The sequence below is a fragment of the Zootoca vivipara genome, chromosome 4 (genome assembly GCF_963506605.1).
Source record: "Zootoca vivipara chromosome 4, rZooViv1.1, whole genome shotgun sequence".
Taxonomy (NCBI): domain Eukaryota; kingdom Metazoa; phylum Chordata; class Lepidosauria; order Squamata; family Lacertidae; genus Zootoca; species Zootoca vivipara.
Genome location: NC_083279.1, coordinates 80,132,059 through 80,159,654, shown reverse-complemented (window position 1 = coordinate 80,159,654; position 27,596 = coordinate 80,132,059). Strand labels below are relative to the sequence as shown.

The 27,596-nt window shown below is 41.7% G+C and overlaps 1 protein-coding gene across 1 annotated transcript in view; it reads right to left on the bottom strand.

The window, feature by feature from the left end:
- MICU2 (mitochondrial calcium uptake 2) overlaps positions 1-26,703 on the bottom strand; it is a 73,263-nt gene extending 46,560 nt beyond the window's left edge. The window contains exon 1 of the mRNA XM_035114701.2: positions 26,472-26,703. Within this exon, the coding sequence (XP_034970592.2) occupies positions 26,472-26,687 (216 nt within the window). The 5' untranslated portion in view covers positions 26,688-26,703. The remainder of the gene's footprint in view (positions 1-26,471) is intronic.
- Between the last annotated feature and the right edge of the window lie 893 nt (positions 26,704-27,596).

Here is a 27,596-nt window from a genome sequence, read left to right as displayed (position 1 = left end):
AGAAGAATATAGTCCTAAGTAGCAAGGCAAACAGCATTCGTAAAATTATATTGAGTTAGTACACCTCCAAAAGGAAAATTACAAGTTCATGGTTGTGCGGGACCATCTCCCTCCTGGTGAGAAACTATGAACTTAAAAGGGAAAAAATGTGTTTTGCATTACTGCTGAATCTAATAAGGCTGCAATACTACATATATTTATCAGGAATTAAGTTCCACTAAGGAGGGTGGGACTTTTGAGCAGCAGCAACTGGCAGGGCAGGATACTTACCTGACCTTCTGTCACTGGCACCACTATGGTATCCTGGGAGGGAGGGAGAGAGAGACACAAGGCTGGCATGGTGCAAACACATTGGCAGGACTGGGTTGGCTCCACCAGCACATCTGCACCATGCTGGCTTCACCATTACCTTACCCCTCCCAGTATGCTACACATACTCAAAAGTGGAAAGTGCAATGCTGGTGGTCAACAAAAGAGGTTTAATGACTCTCTCAAAGGCAAATCTTAAAAAATGTAGTTAGAAACACTGACAACTGGGAAACACTGGCCGAGAGGGCTCCAATTGGAGAACAGCCTTTACCAAAGGTGTCATGGACTTTGAAGATGCTTGAACTCAGGACGAAAGGGAGAAATGTACTAAGAGGAAGGCATGTTTTTTGGCAAACCCTCACCGTGATCAACTCCCGCCTGGAAACCTATGTCGCCACTGTGGAAGGACATGTGGATCCAGAATTGGCCTCCACAGTCACTTACGGACTCACTGTTAAGACCGTGTTAATGGAAGACAATCTTACTTGGCTACGAGTGATCGCCAAAGCAGCAGCAGCAGCTATAGCAATGCCTCTGATGGGAGATTGTGTAAATGTCGCAGCCCTGATAATTGCTGCTTTTCAGTCAATGGTCACCTCAACTTTTATTTTAAAACAAAAAAGTGATACATTTAAACATACCGGTAACTTCTCTGGTAAAGTATGGTGCCTTTTTAAAGGGTGATATCCAACATTAGTCATACTGAGAATAGATGCACCTAAAATCAATGGATTTAAGTAACAAGTCAACTGATTTCAATGGTTCTACTCTAAGTAAGACCAATGTTGGAAATCACTCAATATCATTCATAGGCTACCCGCTTCCCATATATTTGTTCCAAGTAACACTTCTCACCAGTTAAAACAGAGGCACAGGAGGGCCACTCTCAACTGTGTATTGAGAGAGGTGCAGTTAGGAGTTTAATTTGTATCAGGGTATCACTTAATCAGTAATATGTCACACTGGTTTATATCCATGCCTGCTTTGAAAGGAAGTTAACACAGGACAATATGTTATATATCTACAAATTCAGACATCGCTTTCTGTAGGACTGTGAGAAGCAGCCCTGAAGTTTTCAGGAGAACAAGAATTACCAAACCAACATGCAGTAAGTACCAAAAGGAAGCAATCAGCTTCCAGTTATTCTAATACATGCTTTACACACTTTACAGAACTGTGTTCTGCCCCAACTCCTTCTGCTAATATTTTTTTACCATGTCCATGAGTCATCTTTGTTGCCAACAGCACTGTCCACGCTGCAATATCACCTGCCTTTTATGATCAACGGAACATATTGTGTGACATTGTAGAGCTCTTGTACTATGTCACCTTTTGTTTTGCATTCTCGCCATCTGTAAGTTCAGCCTAGTAACTTTCTTACAGCTGTGCAACTAGCTGCTTGGTCCCAATGATTTTGTTCCATCAAAGACTTCAAAATCCTTTTCGGGTGTTGAATGATTGTTCCATTTAGGCACATAGTGCATTTAGTTTCTGGTCCCAGACAAACTGTTTTACATTTTTCCACATCAGCTGCATTTGCCAGCTGCTGGGTCAGTTACCTGACTATAGTATTTCCTTTACTTTCCCTTCCCAACTCAATACAATGAATGCCGAGAAGTCAGCTTCCTAGGAACAAAAAAATATGTAGAAGCTATTCATTTGTTGCAGGTGATGAAAAAGGCATTCCCTCCATGTCTGTTGCAATATTTGATCACTCAAAAAGGAAGAAAAAAAGGTTTTCCATCCATTTCACACATGTATTTCAAACAGAGCATTTGGATAGAACACCATCTACAAGCGTAACTCACAATCAGATGTGCCTACAGCATACAGTGGTGCCTCGACTTATGAATTTAATCCATTCCAAAGGCACCTTTGTAGGTCAAAAAATTCATAAGTCGAAAAGCGCCATTGGAAACGCGATTTCCGACAGGAATGCATTGGAAACAGAAAAAGTTGAAGCAACCCCATCTAAAAATTTGTAAGTCGAAAAAACCCTATCTAAAACCGCCGCGGTTTCTGTTCGGATGTCGATAAATTCATGAGCGTGCAGCCATTTGCCCCATTCGTAAGTCGAAAAATTCGGTTGTCGAGTCGTTCATAAGTCGGGGTACCACTGTAATTGCAAACAGCATCCTACCCATGAAACAAGCTTCCAAATAAAGTTACATTGGATTGGGCTAAATGTGGCACATTCCGAAAGTGTTTTGCGTTCTTTATTAGACAATTTTTCATAGGCTGGACAGAAACTGTTCTGCCACTCAAGCGCATGCAATGCACACATTTATTCCTTACTAGCTGACCCGGCCACGCGTTGCTGTGGTTGTTTTTTTTGGGGGGGGGTAGTATTGATGTCATTTGTGTTCTGAATGGTAATGGTTGCATAACTTGTTTTTGGTTAGTGTTTTGATGTAATATGCTTTTCTGGATGTATGAACTTTGTCCTTGGATTTGTAGTTTTAATTATTTTTGTTTTCTTATGATTGTTTGCTGTGCCTGACTCAGGGTCCTTGTTTCCCAGGAAAGGGGGAGGATGTGTCCGTTCCCCCCTGGACTATGTGCTTCCCCCGTTGTTGTTTCTCATCCCTGTGATTCCTCCCATCCTGTAGCAACCCATGAGGTATCCCTTTCCCCTCCCCCCACCCTGTGGCTCCCCCCACCCTACGTCAGCCCATGAGCTATTCGGGCCCCTCCTCCCCCACCCCCCACGCATGGCTCCACTCAGGATAGTATTTAAAGTAGAGTAGAGGCCTAGTCTGTAGGCTGTAAAGTAGAGCCAAGGCCTAGTCTGTGAAGTAGAGCCGAGGCCTAGTCTGTAAAGTAGAGCCGAGGCCTAGTTTGTAGGCTTTAAAGTAGAGCCGAGGCCTAGTCTGTTGGCCTTGGCTTGGACAAGTATTTAAATGCAAGCCAAGGCCTCTGCCCTGTATCTCCATTCCTTGACCCCGGCCTGACTCTGTGGATTGTCTGGTAATGGCCACCTTGGTGGTTTCAGTTGCTTGGTTGATGACATCATTATTTGGTGCCACCCTTCAGAGATTCTGCTGGTGACAGTGCATGATCTGCCTTTCTATTGGATGCTGCTGGAGTCTTCAGACCTTCTGCTGGTGATGTCTAATTTGGGCGCCACTTTTTTGTGTGTTTAATCATTATTTTAGGTGTGAGGTTTTTTGAAAAGTTTTTTACGCCAGATCCCTCCCTGATGGGCAAGGTATGCTTTGCCCTAATTTGATGCAATTCGGTTCAGCAGTTACGGTGGAAGGGTGTTACCTCCGCACACGTAGTGTGTACATCTATATATATAGATGTACACACACAACCCCAAAAGATGAAAACCAACAAGGTGTCATCCTGCAACAATGACCCCCGTAAGACTGTTCTGATGAAAGAAAGAACTATGTTGACATTTCCTTCCTGAATTTATTGCAAGTCAGACAAAATAAGAACTACATTATTTGTTAGTATAACTGTCGATTCAGAGAGTTTATCTAAGGGTTTCACCTCTGCAACCATATTATGTTACACCATTCTTCTGGTGGGAATAAAGTATTCTCCATGCACAGCTTCAGCAGAGCTAGAAACTTTAGGTCATACCAAATGCAGCTGAGTTAGCCTCAAGCATTCTTGAGGACCAAGAATGCTTTACTGACAATACTATCTATGCAACAAGAACAAAAGCCAGTCATATGTTCTCAATGCTGCTCCAAAAATAAACATCTATACACTGGGGACCCAAAAGCCTGTAAAACCTGTGATTTTTATTTGGCTTGCTTATATTATCTGAGATGAAGTCAACATAGAGTAAGAAGAATGGTGATGGGCAAGATAATGTGTGGCACATGTATTTTAATTTTATATTGCCATAAATGTATTACCCTTATACAATGCGTAATCACCACATAATTGATATTAAGGCATGCAAAGTACATGACCCTGGATTTATAAAATAATCTGCTAAAGATTTAAATAAATACAATTAAAGTAAGGGCTCTCTTCAAAACACCCCCCCCCAATGAAAGCTCAGTTTTAACAACGTACATGTTTAATTTGTGTATTACTTTTTTAAAAATCCAGGACTGTGTGTATTTTGGTTACAGGTAGGTAGCCGTGTTGGTCTGGGTCAAAGTAAAATAAAAAAATTCCTTCAGTAGCACCTTAAAGACCAACTAAGTTTTTATTTTGGTATGAGCTTTCGTGTGCATGCACACTTCTTCAGATACGAAGTATGTGTGTATTTTGTGAGCTTTGAACCAAATTCTGTGATGAAGCGTACAAAACACAGAATGTTGTTCAAATAAGATGGAAATTAAGCTGTGCAAGCATAAATAATAGACGTTAAAATATAGTTAGTTGTGTATTTCATCTTAGCTTTATGGCTCTCCTACTCTGTTGGCTCCACAAACACAGCAAGCTACCAGCTTACAATTTTCCGTAAGTATAGGTGAACAAAAGCTGGAGCACCTGTTATTCTGTTAGTTTATAGCTCTAAAAAGTATTTTAGCAGAAGCTGTTAAAGCTCCATTTGATATTTTTTATTCTGTTTTTTAAAGTTCATTTAACTTCACTATTTTTGCTATCACATAGAAAATGTATAGGAGTTTTTGTATTACTTTTTTTTGGCAATACATAGTGATTTCCTACAATTCCTGCAACTAGGGAAAATTGTTGATGCATCATATTAAATGGTGCTTCCTTAACCATTGTTCTGCATAATGTTAATTTAAAAAACATTGACTACTTAAAAGTTATTATGATTTTATTGCCACCTTAAAGATCTCAGGTGCTTTCTTAAAGTGGCAGCTGCTAAAAAGCTGAGGTTTCATTAACGGTTTCCAAAAAAGAAGCCCGTCATAAGTGTTAATGACAAGCTTAACTATACCATTAATTCAGCACCCGTCCGTTCCCAGTCATTTTTCAAACATGATACAACTGAACCACATGACTCTAAAGTCAGACACATTATTTTTTGCCTATTTATGGTTGGCACCTATACAGCTATTTATACTGTGGTATGGTATCTTCCGCCTTAAAGGATTTCAGTCAACCATTTTAAGGTCACATAAACTGCGCATATTTTTCTGGCAAAAATAGACACATCATAGAAATAGCAACGGATACGAGCATCATTATTTAACTTCTACAATTTTAATATCTGCTTTAGGCAGTGCATCACTCTTTCACGGTCCTTGGTCGCAAAGCATGAATACTGGGAGGGGTACTGGGCTTCTTGAAGTTGCCCAATACAAGAAGAACAGAAGATAGGTCCTGCTGCATCAGGCCAAAGGCCCATCTAGTCTAGAATTCTCATAATGGCTAGCAAAAAAAGATAAGAAAAGACTCTTGCTTGCTTTGCTCAGCTGAACTGCCTTTTCCTCATTTTTCTTGAGTTTATAGTGGCTGATCAGATAACTGTAAGAAACCTGCAGGCAGGATATGAGTGCAAGAGCACTCTCCCCATTTGTTATTTCTAGCAATAGTTACACAGAAGCATTATGACTCAGATACTGGAGGTAGTCTTATTCTGCAGGTATTCGGTCTACAGTATTCCACTTTTAAAGCTATCTACCGTAAGTCAGACCATTGGTCCATCTAGCCCGGGTGTGTTTCAACTGAAAGCGGATCACTAATTTCTATGCAGGCATTTCCCCTAGCTTGGCCACTGAGATCTTTTTCTCCATGCAAAACATTAAAAGTTATTACTGAGCTTGAGCTCTGGCACTCCTTTGCTTGGAAGTGGAGAACCATGCACATGAAAACATTATGCCCAAATTAATTAATCACACAGTTGTTCTGTGGGTTTTTTCTTTTTTAAAATCAGTTATAGAGATGTAGAACCTGCTCATATAGATAACTAATTCTGATGAAGTGGTACACATACAAGAGATCATTTCCCACCAGTATGTGCCATGAGTATGCCAGCGAAGGATCGTAATTTCCCCAAGTATTTTGTTCAACCTCTTGACCCAATGTAGTTCTCTTTATTTTAGAAAGTCATTCATAAGAACAGAAGCAAACTATGCGAGCCCACACAGCTGGTTCATCAAGGACAAAATTTCCATAAAGAATAAAGTAACTGAGCTCTCCTTACAATTCACTCAGATTTCTGAGGAGCATTTGTTTCAATACCCTACAGCAACATAGCTGCTTTCAAGAGATGCTCATTTCATTGTTCCGACAAATATGGCAAGAGGTTTGTCTTTCAAACAAGATCCTTTAGTGATTTTTCAGACATCAAAGCTAGTGTTAAGTATATGTAGTGCACTCCACTTACACACGAGCCATTAGCCACAGAAGGTAACAACTAAGGATCGCTGCTTCTGTTGTCCATCATAACACACAAAACAAGTTTTCTAGCACCCAGTATGAAGAGAGTTCAGCTTCCCAACAAACAGCAGGAGATCTTTTAACTTTCATATCAGGTAACGTTCTTCTATAGTAAAAACTTAAAGTGGTCTAAAAGAATGAGAATTGTATTTAATATTTAATAATGATGCAACATGCTTTATTAAATCTCATTGATAACTTACGCTTAACTAATAAATCAAACACCACCCTTTTTTAATTTAGAAAGAGGGCTGGCAGTCACATTTTTGAAGCAGAGATTTAAGTTTATACTTTTTTCTATTAAAAAGATACAAATGTTAATCAAAATGAAGCAATACAACAAAGGGACCCTTGGCCCTCCAGATCTTGGACTACAACTCACAGCATTCCTAATCATCGGCCATGCTAGCTGGGGCTGCTGGGAATTAGAGTTCCGCAACATCCTCACAAACTCCAGAACAACGAATCTGAGTGTTAAAACTCAAAGCACTCTTCAAAAGCAATTTAATGAATGCTTCCATTATAGGCCTCTGGACTTAACAAGTTTCCTTTAACCGTTTTGCAGTGCACTACATACATTGCTTTGCCATCTTTTAAGAAAGATAGGATTATGTATAAAGAATCCCTGGCCCAGCTAGAGATTAAGTAGTCATGTCACACTATTTCTATTCTGCCACAATAAGAACAGTTTCAAAGCTGCTCTAAATCCATGCTCAGATTTTAAATACAGCATACTTTCTAAATCCATCTGCAAAACAAAGGTTACAGGCAATAAGCTAGCTTCTAGATGTCTTTAAAAGTATGTGTTATTTTTAAATCTCAAAATATCACAAATGGGTATACTAAATTCCCAGCACCAACTGTCATTTGCCAGTCAAGTTTGAACTAAGAAAACTGACAAATAATTTACAAAGTAAGAAAATTCATTTGATTTCTGAAGAGCTCATTAAATGCATTTTTCTTTGAGTCTCACATCAGACAGGATTTGAATCTTTTCAGATCCTGTGGTTTACACGGTGTTTGAGTATCACCCTGAAATGTAATATGATAAAGGGCAGAATAAAAAAGTTTAAATAAAGTAAATGTGACAATAAAATCATACACACCCAATCTGCTCCAGTGGGTCCCCCAAACATTTGCAGAAGTTTTGTGGGGTGTAGAGGGTGCTTCAGGAGAGAGGAGAGGAAGGGGAAATTCTCTTTGTGCTAGTGGAAGTGTATTGCACAAGTATGGAATTGTTTAAACAAAGCATAGTATTACAGCTGTGCAGAACTGTCCAAACTGTCCGCACTCCAGGACTCCTAACACACCATAAACAACTAGATCACATTAGTTTTCATAGCTAACTTTTTACTCCTAACCCATTAATAATAGTAAGTAATAATTTTATTCTTTATACCACACCCATCTGGCTAGGTTGCCCCAGCCACTCTGGGTGGCTTCCTAACACATATAAAAACATAGTAAAACATCAAACATTAAAAACCTCCTGATACAGGGCTGTCTTCAGACTCTTTTAAAAGTTGTATAGTTTTTTATTTCCTTGACCTCTGATGGGAGGGCGTTCCACAGGGAGGGTGACACCGCTGAGAAGGCCCTCTTCCTGGTTCCCTGTAAGTTCACTTCTTAACTAGGACACCTCCCTGTGCTATCTCCTGGGGGGTGCATTTTACCCTGACTGAAATACTAGGTCCTTATGAAGAGAGACAATTCATAAAGATGCCAAGCACATAGAGGAATGAACTTCTTATACTCCACAGAATTGGATGTCTCTGACCCTGTTTCCAGGATCAAAGGTAAGCTATGGTGGTTCCAGATAGCTAGTTTTCCTCTCATATATAGTGGTAGTTGCTTGCCATGATTATCTAATCTACGCTGCCTAGCAGGTATAAAGCAAATGTTGACACAAAATCCAGGAAAGCAAATACTATCCTAATTTTTCATGATTTCAAACTTACCTCTTTATGTTTCCCCCGGTCATACGTTTTTTTAAAAGACAGTTTAAAAACCTTGTGGAGAGAGAATTTTCATCTATTTTTTAACTGGAATCCCAATATTTATGTAACTTTAATGGCACTTGTCACAAGAGGACAGTTCTATTTTTAAGCAAAAAACAACAAAAAACAATTACACTAATTTATGACCAATTTTACAACAAAGTATTTACAAACCAATGAAGTTTGTGATGACCTCTGACCAAAGCTTTATGGGAAATTTTAAGAGGATTTTGGTAAGCAGGCAATTCAAGAAAAAGTAAAGTACAGTACCGTAACTCACAAGAAAGGTTTACTAAGGCTCCAGCCCAATACTCATTCACACCTGGGAGTAAGCCCCATATAACTAAATGGTATTACTTTTGAGCAGATGTGTTTATATGGCCTGCAGCACATCCTGTACATTTTAAAGGCTTAAGATTTTAAGCAACTCTGGATTTAAACCTAAGAATTTAGCAATCTCTCTTTTAGAATACTGTACAGAAGGCCATGTAGGTGAATAGGTAATAATGAAACAGCAATACAAAATTGGGACTATATTGTTAAATTGTTGTTAAATAGTTACTAGAGAGTTAAGCATGGTGACAATTTAATAGAAAATACTGTATGAGGACACTTTTATAAATATCGTAAATAATAACCAACCAAAATTGTTACAAAAATGCAACATAAAATCCTAGCTTCACTGATGTTAAAAGATTATTCTTTCTCATTCCTTCTCAACTTCCAGTTGCAGAAGAAATTGATAACCCTGCAGATACTGCAATTACATGGAACCCAGACCAGTAGCACAGCCAAGACAATTGTGTTGTTCTTAGTATATAATCACTTTGAAACCCTGATCAGACAGTATTTATGCAGCTCTTAAGCAGGCAAGGTCACAAAATTATTTAATTGAATTGTTCAATTGTTCTCTTGTCTGTGTGGACAACTCGTAGTACATCTGCGGTTAAGACTTGTGCCAGAAAGGTAAACTGTGGTTTTCCTGTATTTTACTACCACCCCAAAACTTTGCTACTACTTTTTCTACTAAATACTTGCACCAGGTAAGTTGCTGCTTCATGTTTTCCAATTTTAAAGCTATGTATCTCTAAGTCAAGCATCTCAAGGGGGGAGGGGGTACTGCTGTTGTCAAATACTTAGAAAGAAAGAAAGAAAGAAAGAAAGAAAGAAAGAAAGAAAGAAAGAAAGAAAGAAAGAAAGAAAGAAACCCTGTACATGTTTAAGTAGATGTGTCAGTACTGTAATTCTATTATACAAGCAAAGAAAATGTAAGACAGCCTCTCATTCATACAGGACAAATAGCTGTGCCAAAAGCACAAATTACACCTAATTACAGGGTATAACTCTGTCATCTCTCTTTTTATAACCTAGCCGTTTACACACTTTGATTTTTGACTTCCATTTGGGTTTATTAACATCAAAGCTTTGTCATCACTTATCTGTTTCCACAGAATTTTTACTTGAGGCAATAAAGAATAAAAACTTCTTTGCATTCCAGCTTTTCGGATGCAATAATAGTTTAGTCTGCATTGTTCTTATGATGTTTCATACAAAGGTTTTAATAACCATGTTGTTAAATTTATTGCCCTTGGCAGAGAAGTCTTAAAATACACTATAATTTAACCTACTGTTGTATTAAATACATTAGTACAGTACTCTGAAATTATATTCTTATTGTTAATACTATTTTCATAAACATGACTATGTGTGTAATTAATGAAGATTTGAATGGGAGTATAATGGACAGTTTAATTTTAGAAGATTTATAGGCTTTTGTCAATACTAAATGCCAAGACATTGCTCGTGTTCTTCTGTCAGGTGTGGGAGCAATAATGTGGAATTTTATTTAAGGATGGATAGTGGCTCAAATGGATCAAACTTCTACTCAGCAGCCACTTTCCCAGTCCTGGGTCAGTTCCCTGCCTGTGACTTTTAAAAAGTCAACAGCATTTAGTGAACAGTGCTCTTTTGTGGGTAGATCTCAGCTGCCTTAAGAGAAGCATTTTTAAATTATTATTTTTGAAAATTTAACAAGGGGAAGGCAGGGTGAATTAAAAATAGAATTAAATGGAATTAAATAAAATTAAGCAAATGAAAAATATATCAATAATGCTACTAGGAATGGAAAACCATAATCGGTAATAGAAAACCATAATAACCATGTAACATATATCTTAAGTTAAACATATAAGTCAATATAAGCCAATATAAGCCCTCCAAATGTCCAGCTATGTTATACACACAAAACTGATGTCTGTATGAAATACAGTATGTCCAATGCAGCCAGGATCCTGAGGTCCTCGGACAATTGTGCAGTAGAGGAGTTTTAGCTTTACAAGAAAGCTTATTCAAAACAGTACACATTATACCACACTCAGGATGGATGGAATGGTCTAAATTCCCAGTTGCTCAAAGGGGGAACAAAACAGCATAATGCCAGAATATGTTCAGGTTTCTACTACTTTGAAATTTTACTGCGCTTATTACTAATACACAATGCCATCATAAACCTAAAGCTTGAGCTAAAAATAGCCCCTGCAGCTGGTATGCCAATACCTTTATTGCTGCACAGCAGGATACCTGGTCTACCTTCCCAACTTTACAGGAGATTTCTAGTAAATAGCTGTCAACAAGCCTGTGCATGACTGAAGTCAAATTACTAATAGTATGGGAATAAGTGTTTGAACTCTGTGCCAACAAAATATCATGTATCTAATCTAAGGAGGAATTACAGGCCCCAAGACTGCTATTATTTTATTAGCCATACCACCTTCATTTTGATCTGTTCCAGTAATTTTGTTTTGTTTGAACCTACTTGTCAGTGGTATCTTTCGTTGCCATTTAAAATGCACTACATTTTATGCTCTAGAGAAGTTGTCTCTGTTCTGACATTTTCTGGGTTTTAGTCTTTATATATGCTGGATTTGTTTCCAGCATATATAAAGACTAATTGTCATCAATTACATAAAACAGATTACCAACTGTCCATTAATGACTACTGATTCCAAAGCATATGTTTATTTTAAAGTGCTGACATTTTAAATGTGTTGTGGGAGGAGGGATTATTGGCCTGTTGTTGTTCTTAATTTTATTATGTATTTTGTGGTTTTTATTTTGTAATTTTATGTGAACTGTCCTGAGATGAAGGGCAGTATACAAATTTAATAAATAATAAAAAATAATTATAATAACACAACTTAGAAAAACAAAACAGCTGTGATGGGCTAAATCTAGTAAATGATGATTTACTATATTTGTTTGCGGATTTTTACAAAGGCAATCTCAAAGTGACTAGCATGATAAAATGCAACCGTTAAAGCCACACCAGTTGAAAAATGCAATGACTAACAGTTCAGCTGAATACTGTGTCATTCCCAGGCAGTATTAATGTCTTTTACTGCATGTAGCTATGCCTGCAAATTACTGTGTCTGTAAATGGTGGTGCTGGGGAACTTCACACCGTAGGGCCAGATACATCCCTCCAGACATCTCTTATCTGGCCCTCAGGCCCCTCTCCAGGCCATTCTCCTCCCCAGTTTTCCCCCTTCAGTGGCTTTGCTGTGTACCTTCCTCAAGTACTGCTGCCTGCATGGAATATGTCCATGAACTGAGATAATGGTCTCTTGCTTGCCTACGTAGAGGATGGCTATATGTGAGTGCATGCAGAAACCTCCAATTTCTGCATGGCTGAAAGGTAATCTTCTTTACCAATGTAAAAACCACATCCATTGGTCTATGTTCTTCTACCTATGTCTTATCTGTTTTTGCCTGTGCTCATGCCCACCAGCAGCACACATCCCCCAAAAGCTGACCATGAGTTAAAGTGGCCATTGAGCTGAAAAGGTTCCCCACCCCTGCTGTATAAGCTATCCAACTCTTAGAAACTTCAGCACATACTCGTGTCTTTGGCTGATGGCTGGAGGAAAAGAAAGAATCAGAATGCCTGCTTGAGTGGTGACCTAAGCACTAAAAATCAACTTGAGACATGTGCCACAGTCTTCTGTAAGCTCATTTACTGGAAGGAGTTTGGAATGGTCTGGAACACACTGCCACATGGCTAAATAAAGTGAAGCACAAGGAAGCACTGATGTACCTCCCTTTACATTTGCAGCACTCTTTTAGAGCAGTTGTACCAAGGACAAACATCACCATATGAACCACATAATGAGATTCAAAAACTGAAAATTAACACCAAGGCTAATAATGCACAGAAGCTTGCATTTCCTCCCCCGCCCCAAAAAATTTACCCAAGAAAAGTAAAGCCAATTTCATCTTATATTCTCACTGCAATTATGTGTACTTCTACTCTCTACTCATAAGAAAATAGTACCCGACAGCTAACCAGCACAAACTAAGGTAAAGGTAAATTACCCCTGGACAGTTTTGTTCTGTCAAAGGCAACTATGGGGTGTGGCGTTCATCTCGCTTCAGGCCAAGGGAGCCAGCATTTGTCCACAGACAGCTTTCCGGGTCATGTGGCCAGCATGACTAAACCGCTTCTGGTGCAATGGAGCACCGTGACAGAAGCCAGAGCGCACAGAAATGCCGTTTACCTTCCTGCTGCAGCGATACCAATTTATCTACTTGCACACTGCTATGCTTTCAGACTGCTGGGTTGGCAGAAGCTGGAACAGAGCAACGGGAGCTCACCCCATTGCATGGATTCGAACTGCCGACCTTCCAATCAGCAAGCCTAAGAGGCTCAGTGGTTCATACCACAGAGCCACCTGCGTCTCCTTAGCACAAAGTACTCAAGTGGGACCCTTAGTAACATGCTTCAGCTCCCTGAGTCTCCTCTTGTCAGTTATTAAGCACGGCAACCCTTTGGCTGCTTCTTAGAGCCCAAACTCACATTCAGAATCCTTTCTACGGCAAAGATAAGCTGAGCCTGAAAAGATTTTTGCAGGTTGGAATGAACTGAGCTCTAGAAATGTGCTTTTGGTGTGCGCATGTCCTTAAACCCAAAAGTTTTTCCCAACACATGTTATTTCTGAATGAAGTCTTCAAGAGGCAATCTAACTCCTTACCACTATGAAAACTTTTCCTTGACTTCTCTCCTTGGGCTTATGTATGCCCGAATACCATGCTTTATCACCAAAGTAGGCACATCACAGGTCTAATTCCAGCTGAACTGACATACAACAGAAAGATTAACAAATACAAGTATACAGGAGCAATAATCATATATATACACCAGTTAGGGACATTCTGTATCCATTAACTTTAAATATTTAAGCATTTAATATTTTGGGCGTTCCACGTCCCTCTGGAACCATGCAAGACAGTGTTTCTCAACCTTTTTTGGGCCACGGCACACTTGTTCTGTGAAAAAAATCACGAGGCACACCACCTCCATAAGACCTCTCCATGCCTCTCCATGCCCTGTAGAGCGAGACCACCAAGCGCCCCAGCCAGCCAGAGGGGCCTGGAACCGGCTGCTGTTGCTGCTGCTGTAGCAGCAGGGAGCGTGCGGAGCGCCCTACAGCGCCTGGCCTCTTCTTTTGGGGGGGGGCTGCCTGAGGCCTGCTGCCTCGGTGCCTGGAACCGGCGGCTGCAGAGCGGAGCGCTCCGAAACGGCGAGCGCTCGGAGCGCCCTGCAGCGCCTGGCCTCTTTTCTTTTTTGCTGCCCAAGGCCGGCGGCTGCAGAGCGGAGCGCTCTGGAGCGCCGAGCGCTCGGAGCGCCCTGCAGCGCCTGGCCTCTTCTCTCTCTTTTTTGGGGGGGGGGGCTGCCCAAGGCCGGCGGCACGTGACAAGGCAGCAAATCGCCCTTCTCGCCGCGGCATGTCCTGGCACACCAGCCAGCGTCTGGCGGCACATTAGTGTACCGCGGAACAGCGGTTGAGAAACGCTGCTGTAAGATACAGTCCACAATGTTCAATAGGTCCCCTTGGCCCTCCGGGGAGACCTTTTGGACAGAGTACAGGGGGAAGGAGAGAAAAGGAAATGAAGCAGACATTATACAGTATTGCCTCTGCTCATGCACCACTGGATACAACACAATATAACTAATTGTATAATGCACACAATCCTATTTTAAGTGTTGTTTATGTGAATATGTGGACCCTGGAACACCTGCCAATTAATTAGTGTCTATGAGAATTAATTAGCCACAGGAAAATTGATGGCTGGTGTGCCAGTTAAAATTTGCTGTTTATACCATATTTTACAATTTAGACAAAATGCTTCCCCCCCCCAATTACCTAGATTCCTGCTAATTGATCTGTCAACACTTATGGAAACTAAAGGTATTGCATTTGTTGACAGAAAGGAAAGAACAGGAATTGTCATATAAACAACAGCCATCAACACCATCCTCCTTTGGTCATACAGCATATTTTAAAGACACTGTTGCATAAATGCAAATGAAGCTTAGGATTTCCATAATTAATCTCACATAGCAAAAGTAATGAATGTCTGTAACAAAGCAGATTAGAGAAAAGCAAGTATATAAGAGGGCACTTGATAGTTTCCAGAACCCTAACTGAAATATTAATACAAAGCATGGATCCAGTATATTTTCAAAGTCAAAGCTTCAAGATATTTATATCTTGCTTTCAAAAAGTTGTAAGCGATACTATGTTGTGAAACAAGTGCACACCCCGAAGTAAAATCCATTTCTAAATTTAAACATAACATTATGGCCTTACAGATTCCATACTTGCTATATTATTGACTGTTTTGGTCACTCAACATGACAATGTCTGTATGTCACTAATGCAAAGCATGATACTTGGGATATATTTAATACCCAAGTTATTTAAACTTCTTCATGGATACATGATACTTAAAGAGCTTCTTTAACACATTTTAATACAGAATAAAAGCAGCACTGGGAGCTCCTAGCTTGATTATAGCGTATAATAAAAAGACTTTCCAGAAAAGATTTGTAATATCTTCTTAGGGGTTTGGGCGTTTAAAAGACAGTGAACTAAGACAAGACATGCTGACCTCAGGGTTGTGATATCATTTGAGAAAAATATTACACACAAAAATACATAACATAGGCCATAATAGTAATGATTGCATTGCTTTCCTGTTGTGCATAATACAAAAAGGGAAAAAATATCCACTGCAAGATGCTTAAGGCTACAATCTGATACATATTAACTGGGGAGTATGTCCCACTAAACTCAATGGGGCTTAGTTCTAAGTACACATGCTATAGTAATACGAAAACTATAGCACTGTAATTAGGTATATTTTATACCCACTTATCACCATCATACAATTTGCACACATATTTAGAATCTGTGGTTCATATTATGCAGAAGCTTGTGCAAATTCAAGTTGTTTTTATACTCTGGGGCAGAGATTAAAATAGGAACTCTAGACTTTTCCCACATAAGCTCACACAACTGAGCCAGCTGGTAGAAGCTCCTGGCAGAGCACCAAGCACTTATGTATACTTCTTGCAAACAGGTTCTCCAATTCTTGATACTGTGAAACTTAATAATGCTCTAAGCCATAATATATGCAGGAAAGAAATCAATTTGAACAATGAATAGTGCTGTAATTACATAATTTTGAAGACTTGTTGATTACCGTATATACTCGAGTATAAGCCGACATTTTCAATACATTTTTAATGCTGTAAAAGCCCCCCTCGGCTTATACTCGAGTGAGATGCAGCAAGAAAGGCCTGGCTGGCTTCGGAGAGGCGCTGCCCTCTGTGGCTCGTGCCTGCGCTTGCGAGCGGCAGAGGTGGGCAGCAGCGGTGGAGGGATGAGCGGCCCGAAAGCAGCCCTTTCTCGCCGCTGGTCCCGCCATCGCCGCCCGCCTCTCACAAGGGCAGGCACAAGAGCCACGGTTGGGAGAGGCACTGTGCTGCGCCTCTCCCAACCGCAGCTCCTATGCCTGCTCTTGCGAGTGGGGGCAGGGGCGGAGATGGGACGAGCGGCCCAAAAGCGTCTCTTCTTTTCTCCTGCACGCTGGCCACCTCTTCTTCTCCCCCTGGTCATGCCCCCTTGCTCTTCCCAAGCATTGCTGAATACAAGTACCGGTATTTCTCTGGTCTTGAATATACAGTACGTTTATTTACAGTACTCAGTCTGCTATATTTTATTTTTTATTTTCTTACTAACCCCTATCTGGACCCAATGTTGACTATGCTTGCATAGAGCAGCCTGTGTTAGGGCTCATAATATACACGCTGCATTGTGTACGCACTTTTTTTTTTTATCCTGTTAGAAATGGATCCCAATGCTTGTAATCCCGGACCAAAACAAAAATGCAGGTCATACGAAGCTGGTTTCAAACTTAAGGTTGTGTCAAGAGCAGAAGAAAGCAATAACACTATTGCAAGTAGGGAATTTTGTGTTGACACAAGGGACTGGCGGAAAATGAAAGCTGCCTTGGAAAAGATTCCAAAGGAAGGCAAAAAAAGCTTGACGTGGTATAACAACTTCATATGGGGCTCTAGAGACTGAATTGCATAAATTGGTTATGGAGTGTTGTCAAAATGGTTACCGCGTAACACGCATGGAAATTTGCTTACGTGCCCTTCAAATGACTAAAGATGACAAATTAAAAACACCAGGCATTGAAAATTTTGTTGCGTCAACAGGATGGTATACCCGCTTCATGAATAGGTTTGCCCTGTGTTTGTGGCAAAGAACAAAGATTTCACAGAAGTTGCCAAAAGACCTTGATGGAAAAGTGGTATCATTCCATTCATTCATAACAAAACAAAGAAGAATCCATAACTATGACCTGGGAGATATTGGGAATATGGATGAAACACCTATGACCTTTGATCTTCCAAGCAACAGAACTGTGGCAAGTTTGGGAGACAAAACTATTTTACTCAGAACCACAGGAAATGAAAAAAAAAAAACAATTTCACAGTCGTTCTGTCATGTTTGGCTAATGTAACTAACCTGTGGCCTGTCATTATTTTTAAAAGAAAGACCTTGCCTAAAAAGGTCAAATTCCTACCACAAATTACAGTATGTGCACATGTTAAAGGCTGGATGGATGAAGATGGAACAAAAAAATGGCTGGTAGAAATTTGGAATGGACGACCAGGAGCAGCCTTAAAGAAAAAACCATCATTGCTAGTTTGGGATATGTTCAGAGCCCACACATCCGATGACATAAAAAAATTGGCAAAGTCTTCCCAAGTTACTTTGGACGTTATTCCAGGTGGGCTTACATCTGTATTGCAGCCCCTAGTAAAGGTAAAGGGACCCCTGACCATTAGGTCTAGTCGTGTCCGACTTTGGGGTTGTGCGCTCATCTCGCATTATTGGCCGAGGGAGCCGGCGTACAGCTTCCAGGTCATGTGGCCAGCATGACAAAGCCGCTTCTGGCGAACCAGAGCAGCACATGGAAACGCCGTTTACCTTCCCGCTGTAGCAGTACCTATTTATCTACTTGCACTTTGATGTGCTTTCGAACTGCTAGGTTGGCAGGAGCTGGGACTGAGCAACGGGAGCTCACCCCGTTGCAGGGATTCAAACCGCCGACCTTCTGATCAGCAAGCCCTAGGCTCTGTGGTTTAACCCACAGTGCCACCTGCGTTATTCCAGGTGGGCTTACATCTGTATTGCAGCCCCTAGATGTGTGTTTAGATAAACCTTTCAAAAACCGTGTGCGAAAGATGTGTCATGAATGGATGTCATCTGGTCAAGCCCGACTGACAAAAGTTGAAAATCTGATGAAGCCCGACATAGAATTAATAGCAAAGTGGGTTCATGATGCATGGGAAGAGATGCCAGAGGACATGGTGCAACATGCCTTCAAGAAATGTGGCATTAGTAATGCTATGGATGACAGTGAAGACAGAGCTTTGTATGAGAACGATAGCAGTGGTGGCGATGACTGCTAACTCAGTGATGATGACAATGTCTATGCTGATAACCTCACACCAGCTAAAGCTGAATCTCTGTTTGGGCATAAAGATGATGAGGAGGAATCCAGTTTTGAAGGATTTTAACTCTTGTGTTTTAGCTTGGTTGCTGATTGAGCTAAGGTTTTTGTACTTTAAAGTTATTGTTGATACAATATTGTTTTTGTTGACCCTCTTTTCCACTTACAGAGCTAGTTTACTGTTTTTTTCTTTGAAATAAATATTCAAAAACATTTAACATACTGATGCCTCAATTAATGTTATTTTATTGGTATCTATTTTTATTTTTGAAATTTACCAGTAGCTGCTGCATTTCCCACCCTAGGCTTATACTCGAGCCAATATGTTTTCCTAGTTTTTTGTGGTAAAATTAGGTGCCTGGGCTTATATTCAGGTTGGCTATACTCAAGTATATAGGTAAATTAAATGTTCTAACAGCAATCCTTCTGTAGGTAACTTTATTACCAGAGATTGTTGCAGGCTATAACGTCATGAAATGATGTTGTTTACGCATCAGTTTTTCAGTGAATAATTCTACTTTTCATCTATGAATGATCTGTTGTGGTAGAATTATTATGTCAGGCACTGTACCTTGCTTTGTGTTATTTTAACACAATGAGCTTGTTAATGTCACAATTTTAATTGTGTTTAATTGTTTGTAAACTGCTGGTGATATAGTGGTCCAATAAATAATAATACAGATACCGTAGTTGGTTGGCATCTTTTTTGGGAGACAATGGAGTGCGCCATTGGAGGTGAAGTCAAACTATTGGAAGGTTATAGTGCCTGCTGTGACTGTAGAGACTGAGACAGGAGAGACATGTTTTGTTGCAGCTGGGGCAGATGAAAGTGTCCAGTTGTGCTGATAGCATTTCTTCTCTCTGCGCTCCTCCCAGCGGTTATTCTTCCTCTGGTCACTGCTATAGATACACAACCTGATTGTCTGTCTGCAGACACTGTGGTTGTCTGCAAGGGATTCCCACACGGTGGGATTGATGTTGCCAGTCTTCATGTTACATTTGCAGACATCTTTCTAACACAGAGTTGGTCTGCCAAAAGGCCTGGTGCCTGTACCAGTTCCCCATAGTGTAGGTAACAAGAGAATGTTCTGCCTCTAACATCCTCCCGTATTTCCCTGAACAAAGATATAGCAAAAACAACTAAACAATTTCCTGCTACAATAAGTACATCATCTGTCTTTATCTTCTTGTATTTCATCTTTTAAGGGAGCCTTCCCAAACCTGATGTTTTGGACTACAATTCCCATCAGCCCCATGGTCAACAGTCAAGGCTGATGTTGAGCCCCTTGCAAATAACTCTTAGATGTCCACTGAAAAGGCTTCTGTTTTGACAAGCTTATCCAAACACATGATTTAGTTATTATAGCAGGATGTCTCCATTCGCCAAACAGTTTTTAATGTAAGTTTCATTATACCTTGAACTAGCCTGCTCCAGCCTACACTTCATTTAAACCACTTGATCAAATAAAATTACCCAAACCAACTAAAATGATATATAGAGTCTAATATTCACAAAACACATACATTTAACCATCATTAAAAACAAAGATAAATTCATCAAGAATCTTAAAACAAATACAATGCAGACAATAGATGAAGAGCAGTAGCTCTTAGCAATCTATTAGCTCAGTAGCAATAGTCCAAGGAAGCAAATGGACTATTGACCTGAATGCATGGACTGAGGAATAAAGATGGGAATTAGAAGGAAAGTTGATCAATTCTAGAACTGGAAGAAACTTGGCCACCAACTCCTACCCAGCCCCCACTGAGAATGGCCCTGTTCCAAGCCTTCAAGCACAATTCAATGTATAGAATACTATTTGTTATGCACACCACCCCCTAGCTAGGACTTTATAAAGGTATAGTCTACCCATTACAATACAGTGGTGCCTCGCTTAACGAATGCCCTGCTTAACGAATTTTCCGCTTAACGAAAGGATTTTTCGAGCGGAGGTTGCCTCGCTAGATGAATTCGTTTTATGAAAAATTTGTCTAGCGAATCACGGTTTCCCATAGGAATGCACTGAAATTCAATTAATGCGTTCCTATGGGCAAAAAAAAAATCAAAAAAATTTCAATGCATTCCTATGGGATTCGCTAGACGAATTTTTCATTATAAGAAAAAACCCGTGGAACGAATTAAATTCATCTAGCAAGGCACCACTGTACCTCACTAACAGTACAATTAAATTATCGGTAACTTCTATAATACTTTCAATGTATAAAGAGCTCTATGACCTTTAAAGCATTTGTCTGAACTGCAAGCCCAACTAGACAATCACTTTGCTTTTAAAAAATAAAATAAAAAATGAAGCAATTTTGAAGACTCCAAAGCGAAGCTTTTTGCATCCAGGGAATAAATCTAGAGAAAGGACCAGAGACTAGTTTGATTTAGAAGCTGAAGTTAATACGCAGAATTTAGAAGGGCCATTAAATGCAAAAACAAATCACTGTACCAAAGAACTGGCTGAGCTCAAGGCTTAAGATCACAAAAGTAAACCCATGAAGACAAGACATTCCAAGCCCAACTTGGTTAATGAGAGGAGCATGCAGTGTAGTGGCATGTTAATGCAGAGGATTGCAAGCTGTCTGAAAATAAACATTAAGTCAAAGCCAACAACAGATGTTTGACAGAAGTGACCCATCTCAAAATCTTCTGCAGTACATTACTGTGACTCTGATATTGGAAATACAGTGCTAAAGATAAACAAGTATGAAGTATCACTATGTATGGCATCCAACAACATTGGAAAATGACTGTGCTAATTGCTACGCCGAGTCCACATAGAAGAAAAAGCTTTTTATTTTGAGCACTGCAGAAATCTGATGTACTACCTTCATCCTAAATTCTAAAACAGGAAAGATCCAGAGCACGGGAAAGAAATGGAGGGCGACTGAATAACTGAATTTGAATAACTGAAAGTCATCATATTTTAAATTAAATGTGGAGAATTACAAGAGTCACTACATTTTAACAAAAGTTTAGTTTCAGAGGTGGACAACACAAAAGTCTAAGCAACGTGACATATATATGGATTAGTACATTTCAAGAGTTGAGAATGGCTCGTGCACAATAACACAGCAATCCTTACTAGAGACCTAAGGCCGCAAAGTTTCCTCATATTGTAGATTTGTGAGTGGGTGGGAAATAGCAGCTCTCTTAAGGCCTTCTAGGCAATTTGTAGTTAAAAGTTTGAACCAGGGACTTCCCTTCATTCTATCCTCAGTCGTTATGCTACACCAGTTCTATTATTATTGGGTGTCTAGAAATAGACACAATGCTTCCTATTTGGATCTGGAGACTCTCTGTACTCACCAGGAGACATAAGGTTTATCCTATTTCACTTCCCCTAAGAAACAAAGCATTGATATTTGGAATGAAAGTAACCCCAGACAGCAACCACGTAATTCCCATGGGCTTTTAAGGACAGAGATGGACATAAAGGGTGTTTTGTAAGTAACTTATTTTTAAAATCATGAATGTCCTTATTTGTTTTTAAAACATATGGCTTCCTACATGATGCAATTCAGACAGCATAGTTGAGCATTTTACTTGTGAAATATTTTTTCCCCTGAATGAGTAAATATATATTAATCTCATAGAAACCAATTCAGTACATTTTTATGTAAACAAAGTTAAGCATTAGGTGAGAGCTACACAGACAACACAAGCTCTTAACTTTTTAGACACCGACATTGTGGCATAGCGCAAATGGGAGAAAATATTGTCCATCAGAATATACCGTATTTTTCCATGTAGGTTCCCCCCCCTAAAAATAATGTCAAAAATTAGGGGGCATATTATACACAGATATCTCTCCCCCCCCCTTTTCCTTAAATCTGAGTCCCCCAACATAGGGGACATCTTATACATGGGGGCATCTTACAGACGGAAAAATATGGTATGTTATACTAGAGAAGCACAAGCTAATGTTGTGCCAGTATAAACTAAAGAAAATAAAATATTTGATACTTTGATGTATGTTTAGTGACTAAACTTCAGCTTCATACAGCTGAACAATGAATGCCCTAGTGATAAAATCTTATACATGACTGCTCAAAAGTAACTTCCATCAGCCCAATGGAACTTAAAATGCATATAGCAGTTAAGCTATAATGACTACATTATGGCAAATTACAACATCACAAGTTGATGTAAACCAGTTACAATTCATTGATTTTAACACTGAAAACAGATGTTTATTCATCCACAGGTACTGCCAGTGACTAATACCTTTGTTATCCTATAATAAGATATGCTATTAAGCAGAAGCAAGTACACCTCCTCCTGTCAGGTTTACTTACAACAACAGTATTGTAAGTACTGACTTACTCGCTTAAAGTGAAATGTAATTGTGCTCCTCATATATTGCTGCCAATTAACTTCTATATATCTTCCTTCACATCTTTTGTCAAGCCACTTTATTATTATTTTATGTGAACAATTAGTATGCCACTTAACTACAATTGTCTCTAAGTGGTGTACAAGAAATATAAAATCAGACTTCAATTTTAAAGCCTTCAGTGGGCTCAAGACATACAGCCTGACTAGAACTGGAAGGGAGTTCCACAAAATTGGGCCCACAATACTGCACACAGAAATCCTGGTAGATATAGAGGACAAGAGTAGCAAAGACTTTCACAAAGACCTCAGTGATCTGGCAGGGATAAAAGGGATTAAAAATTATTGGGGGCCTAAATTGTCAGAGACATTATAAATTTATAAAAGATCCTTGAACCTGGCCTTGTGCAAGCTTTTGAACACCCAACGTATATGCTGCCAATAGTATGTCCCCATCAGCGGTCTAACTGCAGTATTTTGTACCAACTGGAGCATCTGAAATAGGTCCAAGGGTAACCACACATAGAGCACCTTGCAATAATCAAGGCTTGAGATTACCAATGCATGAATCACGATGGTCAAACAATCCCTGTCCAAGAATGGCCACAGTACCATAGCTGGTAAATGCACTCCTAGTCACTGAACCTACCTAAGCTTCCTGTGACAATCATGGATCCAGGAACTCCGAACCTGTTCTTTCATAGGGAGAACAACCCCATCCATTAACAGGCAACTGGTTTATCTCCCATGAACAGAAACCACCAACTCAGAGTGCCTCCATCTTCCCAGGGTTCAAGCTCAGTTTAATTGCCCTTTACTTTCAGAGGACACCAACTGGAAAGCCTGCAAGCATTGCATTTATTTTCTAGATAAGCCATTCTCCCCCCCTCTCCCCACATCCGCATATAACCACTTCCTTGAGTTTTCCTTTTTTTTATTTTACTCTGCCTTTAGGTATCAGCGCTGCAACTCAAAACTATAAAACTGCCCTCAGTGGGGTTGTTTTGTTTGTTTGTTTGTTTTGCATTAATGCCTAATGTTTTACAATTTTTCATGTGCTGTAAGCCGCCCAGAGTGGCTGGGGAAACCCAGCCAGATGGATGGGGTATAAATAACATTATTATTATTATTATTATTATTATTATTATTATTATTATTATTATTTACACTATCATATCCATGTATCATATTGTCTCCCCCATGACAAAAGTGCCAGTAGACTCCCTTAGACCTTTGAAGCACAAAAAACCCCAGCAGCAATAAATGAGTCGACAGCACTTGGGCAAACAGTTCTATTTTATGCCTCTGTATTCAGCCTTGCAGAATTGATCCCTTTTCACTGTTGTGTTACTGTGCTTATTCTGCGTGTATTTATTATTATTATTATTATTATTACCGTGTTTCCCCTTTTTTAAGACACCGTCTTATAACTTTTTTTCGTTAAAAAAACACAGGGTGGCTTATTTTTGGTGGGGTGTCTTATGGTCTCCTCGGCTGGGCCAGGCCGCTGGCTCGGGGTGCTGCTGTGTGCTACGCGCAGCGCTGCTGAGCTCTGTCCTACCTGACAAGGTTGTTGTATGTATTAGAACAATACAATGTATGCACAAAGATTTCAGTGCTCTGAGGTGCTATTGAGCTTGGACTCTCCTACATGGGAGGTTTTAAAACCCAGGTTTGGATGGCCAAGGCTTCTCCAGCTGTGACTGCCATCTGATGGGGATTATTTTAGCTGTGATTTCTGCATAATTGCAGGGGGTTTGACTGGATGGCCCTTGGGGGACCCCTTCCAGCTGTACAGTACTATATTCTCAGGTCTTCAGGTTCACAGGTCTTCTCCATCGGTGATGGGAAAACCTGTGTCCCTCCAGATGATCATAGAATCGAAGAGTTGGAAGGGACCCCAAGGATCATCTAGTCCAACCCTCTGCAATGAAGAATCATCAGCACCATGCTCTAACCAATGGAGCAAATATAGATATAAATAGGGTTGCCATGTGTCACATTTTTTCGAGGACACGTCCTCTTTATCACAGGCAGAGTCGTCATAGCGATCCATAATTAAAAGCAGGAGTTTCCAAATACGTCCTCTTTTTTGCTTTTGCAAAATATGGCAACCCTATTAAATAATGAAATAGAAAGCCCCCATCTTCCCACAGCGTCCCCCTCCGATCACCCTTTAAAGGCATTTTCTCCGCTGCGCCCCTTTTAAGACAGGCCAGACGGCAGAAGAAAGGGGCGAGGGCTCTGCTGGGTGCTCCGAGCGCTCTGCGCGCTCCAGCAGCTGGTTCTGGGCAGCGGGACGGCAAGCCTCCTTGGCCGGGTAGAGGCGAGGCCGCTGGCTCCGGCGCTGCCGGGTGCTCTGAGCTGCTGAGCGCTCTGCGCGCTCCAGCAGCTGGATCCTGGCGGCCGGCCAGCCGGCTGCTGGCTCCGGCGCTCCGCCCGGTGCTGCTGGGCACTCTAAGCGCGCGGCGGTGGCACTGCGGAGCGCTCCGCTCTGCAGCAGCCGTTCCGGGCGGCGGGGCGGCAGGTCTCCTCGGCCGGGCGGAGGCGAGGCCGCTGGCTCCGGCGCTCCGCCCGGTGCTGCTGGGCGCTCTGAGCGCTCGGCGGCGGCGCTGCGGAGCGCTCCGCTCTGCAGCAACCGTTCCAGGCGGCAGGGCAGCAGGTCTCCACGGCCAGGTGGAGGCGAAGCCGCTGGCTCCGGCGCTCCACCCGGGGCTGCTGGGCACTCTGAGCGCTCTGCGGCGGCGCTGCGGAGCGCTCCGCTCTGCAGCAGCCGTTCCGGACGGCGGGGCAGCAGGTCTCCTCGGCCGGGCGGAGGCGAGGCTGCTGGCTCCAGCGCTCCGCCCGGTGCTGCTGGGCGCTCTGAGCGCTCGGCGCTGCGGAGCGCTCCGCTCTGCAGCAGTCGGTTCCGGGCGGTGGGGCGGCAGATCTCCTCGGCCGGGCGCTCCGCGAGCTCACCACTACAACAGCAGCCGCTTCCCAGGCCCCGCTGGCTGGCTGGGTCCCGCTGGCTGGCTGGGGCGCTCGGCGGTCTCGCTTTTAAAATCCAAAATCTAGTCACTTAAATAGGAACTCAGTCTAATTCAGCGACATCTTACTCCCAGTAGTGGCCATAAGGAGGGTGTTAGTTTTCATACAAGGCATGGAGGTATGTCTTATTTTCGGGGTATGTCTTATCTTTTGCAAATGCTTAAAAATGCTGCCATGGCTTACTTAATGACTACGTCTTAAAAAAGGGGAAACACGGTATTACTATTACTATTGAGCTCTAGCTGCTTGAAACCGTCCCTTTTACAGTCGCGTATCCCTGCGCCTAAAGATGACAGTTCATACATCTAGACTGGAGACTCTTGTGTTTTCCAGAGCTTAAGCCCCAACAAGGCGTGCGACAGGACTGACGCGACCACCCATCTGAAATACCACACCGCCCGGGCATACGCTTCCGTGAGAGGCGGGTTATGAAAATTTTCAATTCGATGGATGATGGCAGGAGCCGCGCAAACCGCCCGGAAACTTAAAACCGACGAACAGGGAACACTAGAGCAAGGTTGGGCAAACGCGCTCGCTTCGGCCCCCGCTGTCATTTCCACGCCGAGGAAAGGAAGGAAGGCCGGCAGCGGCTACTCGTCTCCTACCTGAGCCAGGACTGTCAGGAAGCCGCCGCTCCCTCCCTGCCCGCTCCATCCTCCACCAAAGCCCACGAACGCGCCGCCTCCGACCAGAGCGGCAGTGGCAAGCCAGGGGCCCACCCCGGGCCTGTAGGCCCGCAGGCTGCTCAGCACCGGCGCCCCGCCGCGCCTCACGTATCCCCGGGAGACAACCGCCCAAACGGTTCTCCAGGCCGCCGCCATCTTTCCGGAAGTAGGAATAGCGCCGCGAGCACCTATCAGGAACTATAGACTTTCAAGAGGTAGATTAGTACGCTGCTGCTGCTTCCGGGATGACGACGACGACGACGATTTCCCCCGCCCCGCCGCTCCTTCACACGTACCCTTGCTGGGGGAAATTGCAGCAGCTGTTATCCTTTTCTCATGAAGTGTGTGTGTGTTTAAGCAAAACTTAAAACATCTGATAGCGTCTTTATACAAACCAATGGAGCCCAAGGCTGCTTCTGCATGCGACTTGAGTGGTAGGTTTGGGCTGGAAGCAGGTCTGCAAGGGCACTCTCGTCAAAACGACATTTGCTGCCGTCTTTGGGGAGATTGGGGACTGCAAACCCGCAGCTTTAACAGCACTTTATTAATAATGGACTGTTATCATAAACTTCCCTCCCAAATCCGCAACTTTCATGATGGGTGGAGATTGTGGAACTGCAACCGACAATTCAATCCTTACTTTCTAAAATCTAAACTCATTCCCCCGCCCTCACGCACACAAAATAAGAAAGACCTGAAGCACAAAGAATAAGAACGCCCGTCCCCGCTTTTGTTCTTTTTCGTTTTTGGTTGGCCACCTCGATCTCAAACGCCGCCGCATGGGTGTAGACAGGGGGGGGGCAGGAGGGGGCAGCTGCCCCCCCCTAGAAGCAAAAAATTATTGTATTTTACAGACCATAACCAATACTTTGCCCCTCCAAAAACTGAAGTGGAAAGGGCTTTGCTTTAGCAAGAGCAGCTCTCCACTTGCTGGGGGCGGGAACACAGCTGTAACAAAAACACATCAAATAAATAAAGCAAAGTGGCTACCAGTACTTAAGCAGTTAAGACAATGGAGCAGAATATCCCTTCAGGCAAGGTCCACCCTATTGTTATTCAGTGGGA